Source organism: Sphaeroforma arctica (genome assembly GCF_001186125.1).
Source record: "Sphaeroforma arctica JP610 unplaced genomic scaffold supercont1.352, whole genome shotgun sequence".
NCBI classification, from domain to species: domain Eukaryota; class Ichthyosporea; order Ichthyophonida; genus Sphaeroforma; species Sphaeroforma arctica.
The window spans coordinates 18563-26505 of NW_014040206.1; the positions used below are offsets into that span (position 1 = coordinate 18563).

Here is a 7943-nt window from a genome sequence, read left to right on the forward strand (position 1 = left end):
ATATATATTAATAATTATTTTCCTACGGATACCTATATGTATGTTCTCTTGTTAACAGTGAAGCATCAAATTCTACTTTTGCCTTCTTGCCTTTAATTATCAGTAACTTACCGATAGTTTGATTGTTCACACTCACAGCCCGATTTCTCCTGCTGGGTGTTGAGAGTGTACTCTGTTTTGTGGCCTCATTGTTAGTGGCTGCTATGAAACTGCGCGCCGTAGCTGATGCTTCACGGACCATATTGCTATTTTTGTTTTGGGATTTGGTGGCTATAGCAGGTTTTTGTCAACTGAGGATGGCGAAAGAGAAATAAAAGCAGGCGTTGTACTTTAAGTGGTAGTTATGTTTTTATATTGAAAACATCGAGTACGAACTGAGTATACGAATAAACGTCACCCCAGCTCGCGAAATAGGCAACATTGGAAATGGGCGACTGGAACGGCAATAATTCGATTGATATGTATATCTACTTTCGGTGTTATATGATTGAACACCTATCAATAGAAATATGAGTACAAGAGTCATTCAAGATAGGAAGGTTCTGATCGTGGTCAAGATACCCGAAGTCGTTAGTGGTTCTACTAGATGATTGATGTGCACTATCACTAACAAATAGAAAGCATACAACAACTGCATGAAACTTCAAACCATGTGGTTGACAACTAGAAGTTGAAAAATTCTAGTTGGACAAGTAACTTATACAATCAGCTTTGTAATGAGACTAGGCACGCACCATGAGTTATGCAGGTGCAGCCTCTAGTATTGAGTACGCCTCAAAATAGATATATTCGAGTACTCACAATAGCTTCGTGGGGTAGATCATAGGGTGCGAAATATAATGAAGCTTGATGTCTAACAAAACGCAACACTCGAGTGGCGAATATCAATAATCTTTGGATAGCATTCAGGACGCACTCGTGGCGAATTACACCGACAACTAACCTTGAGAGCGCTACTACAGTCTAGTGGTATCAAATATTGTCGGACTGTAACACCGATTTTAATTTTCAGGTTGATTCAGACGTGTTTGGGATGCGTGTGAGCGTTCGATAAGTTGACAACTTCGTCTTATGGTTATTCTACAGGAATGTATATCTTAGTCGAATAGGATATGTCGTCACAGTATCACAGCTTCTGGTCATAGCAGGACTGGTCCGAAATCCTAATGATATAAAGATGAAGAAATATCCTTATCGGACAAAATCACAAGAATTTACATACATATCGCGGAATGAAAAGCAGCGAGAGTAAATGTAGTCCAAAATTTATACGTAAACACTAAACTGTGATACATTTACTGATTGTTCAAGCGTATAATACATACCCAATTGGCAATAACCCGCCTATAGGCTTTAGCCCTAAAATTTAGAATTGTACGTTATTTATTCCGATACTGCAGGAGTAATAGTAAGATATGTTGGGAAAATAATCCAATGAAACGAAGTCCAAGAGTCCTGTTGCAAGGAAACGAATCTATCATTGGTCTAAACTCGAGTTACGCTTTTTTGTTTGTTTTATTTTTGTTTTATTTTTTATACTCACAATTGCAGCACGTCTCTCTGACTCTCGAGTCTCTGTCTATTTATGTATAGTATTTCTATCAAATAGAAACTATAGAATATATGCTTTTATAAAAATTATTTCAGGAGGCTATGTATGTGTGTCGAGTGTATTTATATGACTGTAGAGTCTAGACTGTAGAGTGTAGAGTGTAGACACTGTATGAGTGTAAATACTAAATAGACTGCATATTTACAGAGTGTAAAAAATACTGTATTTTAGTCACACAAGAGATATCAATAATTATTAGAGGGCAGAGGGGCCAGAGGCTGAGCAGTGTATTTTCAAACAGAATATTCCGCATATTGCTCTCTAGATAGGTGCATTTATTCACACGATTTATTATGTATCATGTACTGCCGGTAGACATTGTCACTGTCGCTTAATCCGGTTCATTTTCATATGGCGGCAGGATTGTTTCTTCTATATTCATCTTGTAGTTAACGTTTGATATCCTTTTTTAAAAATAACAATACATGACCATGTTGATAAAGGTGTAGAATGCCATGCACCCCCTGTGTAGAATGCCATGCACTCCCTTTGTAGAATGCCATGCACTCCCTGTGTAGAATACCATGCATCCCCTGAACATACACGTGACTTTACGAAAAAGGATTTGCATCTCATTCCGACTATTATTTAGGCTACCCCGAGCTTCTACGAAATTGTGGAATTTATTACAATACGTACCTACAGTTTATGAATATATATAGTGGAGTCACTATTGAAAAGCGCATTAAATTGAAATTGCAAGCGAAATTGAAATTACGAGCTTACGTATTTGAAATCCTCAATCAAAAGCGAAGGAGTGAGTTCGAGTTAATTAGCACGGACAATTCACCGCATAGTGCACCGTATTTCTTATCAAGCCTCTCAACTAAATATGTTTCGAGTTGCGAGTTTAGCAAACATACGAGTTCAATACGAGCCTATCGAGTAATTAAATGTTCCGGTGGAAATCTAAGTTTTACTTCAGTCACCGAGCACGATTTGTGTGTAGGAGGCTTGCTTAAGCAGAAGACATGAACTGTTCTGACCATGCGCTGTTCCGACCATGCGCGAGGACGTCAGCATTTAATCGATTCGAGTTTATTCGATTGAATTTGAAATCGGAGTGTGGGTTGCCTCAACGAGACTTTTAAAGATCACACTGAGACTTTCATACAGTTTATATATGTAGACCTGCAGTACTTTAATCGCAGACAACACGTGTGTGTTGAAAATCGGATAAGCCAAAATATCAAACATGACCTGCCGCGGTGAGAACGACGTCGGAACTATGCATATCTCCGGCCTGCTCGCTGCTACATGGTTTCTGCGTTGTCGGTAAAGAAAGAAGGCGAGCGTTGATCAGCGTATGATATAAGTCGCGAGAGTGAAAATTGACATGTATTGGCTGTGTAAACTGCGAACTACACTGTACAAAACTAGACTCGCAGATTATGCATATATTGCAAGTTTCATCGACCCTTGTAGATATTCGACTTATCGACGGGATTTTGTATGGCGTAGTCAGCAACTACGCAAGTATACTCGTGGTTGGAAACTACTCACATTGTAAATCTCAAGGTATAATAAAGAGCACAACATTCAACTAGAACATCCTGGCGTGGATAATAGATATATGAATGGGGATATGCATACCCTATGGAATAGAAGTGCTGATACCGATACACTCAAAGGCACATTTTCTGCCCAAATAGATGTCAATTGAATTCGTTTCGTACCTGCGTCGTATCTGTCTTCGTTGACGAAGGGCGTAGTTGCTTGAGGTCAAAATTGGCCTTGGCTAATTGTGCTCGAAGTTGTGTAATCTGATCTTCTTGTGAGCGTAAGCGACTGGCCTGATGTTCCTTCATACGGTCGAGCTGTGAGGTGTAGTAGTTAGTGTATGCACATACATAGACATTCTTTTGAATGCCAGGTTCACGCATTGAAGCCTGCTAATTGAAGTGTGAAACGAATTGAAATAATTCTGGTTGTTTCCCTATTGATTTTGGGGAGATAGATGTTGTGAGAAATTTCTCTGCTACAATTTGTACGTATGTTTCTGATAAACATTCATATGGATTCGACATTCGTACACATGCTGTAGAATTCGGCGGTACGTATTGAATCTCGACGCATTTTTAACTCCAGAATGACTGTCGTAATTGCGATGCGGCCTACTCTATGAGTTGTTGTTTCGCATTGGACTCTAAGACAAGCATTTGACTATACGGCTGGATTATTGAAGCTTAAACGGACCCACAAGTTGCCGCGTAGCGCAAAAAGCGCGTATAGGGTGGCATTCATCGATTGCATTGTATACATGAAATATAAGTGAGCTTCCTTGGCGCCCTGTGTACATGTACAGTTATGTACATAAAATATCAAAATAATCGCAAAAAGTGACAGGCAGTTCATCCTGATTGCCGCACCTGGTCACGATTACAACTTGCACAAATTGCATGTAGGTAAAGAGCACGTCTCTTTCAAGAAACATACTCCGTATTTGAACTTTCATAGAGCTCACACTTGTTTAGTGGATTACTGACCTCGTCCCTATCGTCAAACGTGGTCTGCAGCAGATCTTTGAGATATTTGACTTCGAGGGTTCGCGCCATACAATCGTCGCACGAGAGTGTGTCCTGCAAAAACATAACGAGATAAACAATACCTGGTCAGATTTAATCGTAACATGCCACGCGATACTCACCAATACCATACACAAAAATACAAACCATCAATCTAGGTATGTAGCTAAATCTAGAATAGTCAAGGTTCAAAGTTTATACGGCAAAACGACAATTACGCACTTCGGAATTGGCTCGGATCTGGTCGTACGCGTGAACCGCGGCGTCGAGCGCTCTCAGCCTTCTGTCCCAGTCTTTCAGCTGATATATAACCTGAAAGTGTATCAAACATGATTTCCGTTGAAGAGAGTGCATACAGCAAAAATTGAAGGAGGCAAATCGCACTGTATATCGGTCGTTTCGCAGGTATATTGTTCTCTCCTGAGGATTGCTAGCGTTAGCGGACGATGGGCTCTAGCAACAGTCTCTCCACATCTACCCACGAGGCTACCTTACCAAAGCTCACTCGAGCTGTCGATTATTGGAATAAGGCACGGTCGTGATACCCAATAATTGCATACACTCAATGCTACGACGCTCACCATCGCATGCTACACTTGTCAATAGTATAACACATGATGTAACTCCACCCCAATCTCGATCAGTGCACTCCCTTACACTCATACACGGGCGACCGGTCTTCGTATCGATAACGCACAGCGATAAACAAACATGATATTCCCACAAACATGACATTCCCTGGCATATAGGTAGTGCGTATTACCACTAGATCGCACATCATAAGTCAGCCAACAGACCACTCTTATTGGTGGTAACTTCCGCCCCAAAGAGCGCATTCCAGCATAATGTAACATAGGGGTAATATATGGTGCTGTTTATATACTAATACCAAACAAGAGTATACATATACCATATATACATATGTGTGAGTGTACGCTCACCTGCTCAGGTGCGATTTTCTCCCGACCCCAGGTACGCATCTCAGCGTCATCTTCGATGGAGAGGGAGAACACGTGGTCTTGAATACTGTAGAGTGTGTCGCGCATGAACTCACGGGCTTGATTCATCGATCCGTCAGTGCCTGTAACATCTGCTCTCCTTAAAAGTTTGGGAAGCAACTCCTGTTGTATAAGAGAAAAGCTTACACTTGAGGACGAGTCGCTATGTGCATGTACCATCATTCACTACAGTATGTACGACTGTGTACTTGGGTGGTATTTCTTGTATGCAGGTGTGTGTGTTGCGCATGATGTGTAAAAAGCAAAGACCATAGTGTGGGAGAGTATGTATGAGAGCATGGTCTCAATCTATTTAGCGAAGGTATACTTGCACACTCACGACACTATCTTTTTCCTGGATTTATTTATCCTGGAAAAATTGAGTACCATCCTCTTCGAAGGCAAGTACCATCATAGGTATCGCCGCGCAAAAAGTACAATAGATCTTGACACCTTCCTCTACATAGGCAAGTGTAGTTTGAATGCACCCGGGACGCTGCCTCAAACAATGTCCATGCGACACACTCACATGAGGATATTCAATCACACTGTAAATCAGATAGTCAGATATATAACTTTCTAGACACAAATGATATTCCTTCAACGGGTTTAAGGTTCTACTACTGTAGTTGAAGGCATATCACGAGCATCACTTCACGTTACGAATGACTAAAACATCTAAACCGAACTAGATGTAGCAGATGGGGTCGGTCACTAACTCACCTCAAATGTACCTTCCGCGTACGACGATGTACCCGGGGAGGAAGCCGAGTCGGGTCCTTTGCGCATCATCAGCTTATCAAACACGGTACTGCGCTTACGAGATCCTTTTTCTGCATTTGAAATTTCGTTCTGGTGGATGAGTGTCATGAAAGTGATGCAGGTATTGCTCATCTATCACAGGTACCTACTGGCAATTTATTCGCAAAGCAATACTACACCGCATGGAGTGTTGTATATAAACATATAGGCCATCACGCACAACTAAAATATACACGAATGAATGCGACACACGGGAAAGTCAAATTAGTGGAAAGGATATCGACAGTTTCAAAGCATATATTAGACATATCATAACGTTACACATATAGCAACCCACACACTGTCTGTTGATCTACAAACTCGCACAAGAAATCAGAATACTTGAAGTGAATACTCACGAGCGGACATGAACAAGTATTAACACCCATAAGCTGCCGATAAGCGAAGTACGCAAATTCACTTCCCGGAATAAACATAATAGTTTAAACGAGCGAGTGAAAACATAAATAGTGAGCGAGTGAAATATATATAGTGAGCGAGTACCTTTTTCGATCAAGTTGTATCCAGCCAAATTCTTATCGGGTGGGCCTTCTGTCAGACACATAGTTTGGTGCGGGTGGGGCTTTGCACTCCGCCTCTTACTGTCTTTGCTAATTGTACTAAGCTGCTTCTTTTTGCAACTCCTCCTCTCGCCACTGTGAACAAGGTATACAAATAAACAGAGGCAATTGGTTGTGTGCGCAGACCTCGTTTTTGTTGCAATCTCGATCTATATCTATATTTTCACAATACAATCTCCACACACTGCTCACTCAACAATCGTTACGCTCAAATCACGCCTTCACCAAGAACAAGAGCCACATACTGGGCCGGAAGAAGAGAGATGCTCCCTCGGCGGTGTACGTGGCTATGATTTGATACTTTGTGACTGAACCAAATGGAGCTTGTGTAACGAAAAAGATTGGTACATTTAATATAGAGTATCCATACGTATCTGACCATCTATGGTAGTGTGCCCACATGTATTTGGAAGGCCCGTCAAACCTGGTGTGTTTTACTCGCAACTTCGTATGTACATATCTTCGTCAGCAATCGAACTATGTTGTCGAATGCAGGGTAGCACAATCACGTAACACCACTCTCTGCTGAGTTTAAATCGCGAAATCACGACTGAGCGTTATACATACAGACGGACTTGTTGTTGTTCGAGCCTCCACCTTCACATATCATCAGCTACACACCACACTTACTCAGACTCGTGTATGTTGTCGGACATAGTATGTCCCTGATCTGAAACAGACAGCTGAGAGTCCTTCTCCTCAGAAGTAGTGATGCTGATGCCTATATCAGATACACCCCGCGACGTTATGGATGCATTGCGTTTCACTCTTTCAGTCTGTGCATTGAGAATGGGCGATCTTGGCGCATCCTCACATTTTAGTCCATCCTCCCGGGGGTTACTACTATCATCGCCGTCTATTGATAGATGGCAGTCCTCTATCTCTAACTGTTGTTAGCATCATAGGAACACGTACGGGAGAATAAGTATTTAATGCCGAAAACGGATTGAAAGCGAGATCATTAGAGGAGAATATAAGTCGTCAAAAATACATAGCTCAGGCCAACGAGGCATACGCAAAGATTGTTCCTTACGTTTTCACCGATAATAAGCAAGTATCAACTTCCGGGCCTATCGCTTGGTATGCTGAGCCGTAGCGAGGTGTTAACATTATCAGTGGGTATATCTATCATCTTGACAATAATTCTATACACGAACGAGAACATTTCAGCATAGATATAATTTCAGGTCTATTTAAAGCAATAATACTTGCCACAGAGTGCACAGTCACCTAAGCGACAAAGTGATACACTCACCGCGCTGGTGGAGGTGTTTGGAGTTCCGTTGACTGCTTTTGGCTTGTTATCCCTCCAGCTTGGGCGGCGCTTTACGTACCGTTTCCATCCTTTCGGGGTCTGCCAGGGATAATTAGCAATAGACTCGAATAAGAAATTAGACCAATACGTGGGTTTATAGTCTATCAAGCG

At 41.5% G+C, this 7943-nt stretch overlaps 2 protein-coding genes across 2 annotated transcripts in view; both read right to left on the reverse strand.

Annotated features, from left to right (window-relative positions):
- Window positions 1-1050, reverse strand: part of SARC_05483 — a 6520-nt gene extending 5470 nt beyond the window's left edge. The window contains exons 1-2 of the mRNA XM_014300642.1: window positions 944-1050; window positions 112-290 (exon numbers count right to left, since the gene is read on the reverse strand). Of these exons, the coding sequence (XP_014156117.1) occupies window positions 112-241 (130 nt within the window). The 5' untranslated portion in view covers window positions 242-290; window positions 944-1050. The remainder of the gene's footprint in view (window positions 1-111; window positions 291-943) is intronic.
- Window positions 1051-2643: 1593 nt separating this feature from the next.
- Window positions 2644-7943, reverse strand: part of SARC_05484 (hypothetical protein) — a 6682-nt gene continuing 1382 nt past the window's right edge. Inside the window, exons 2-10 of the mRNA XM_014300644.1 lie at window positions 7773-7871; window positions 7148-7404; window positions 6441-6592; window positions 5859-5968; window positions 5079-5258; window positions 4360-4449; window positions 4099-4191; window positions 3289-3429; window positions 2644-2876 (exon numbers count right to left, since the gene is read on the reverse strand). Coding sequence (XP_014156119.1) covers window positions 2802-2876; window positions 3289-3429; window positions 4099-4191; window positions 4360-4449; window positions 5079-5258; window positions 5859-5968; window positions 6441-6592; window positions 7148-7404; window positions 7773-7871 — 1197 coding nt within the window. The 3' untranslated portion in view covers window positions 2644-2801. The remainder of the gene's footprint in view (window positions 2877-3288; window positions 3430-4098; window positions 4192-4359; window positions 4450-5078; window positions 5259-5858; window positions 5969-6440; window positions 6593-7147; window positions 7405-7772; window positions 7872-7943) is intronic.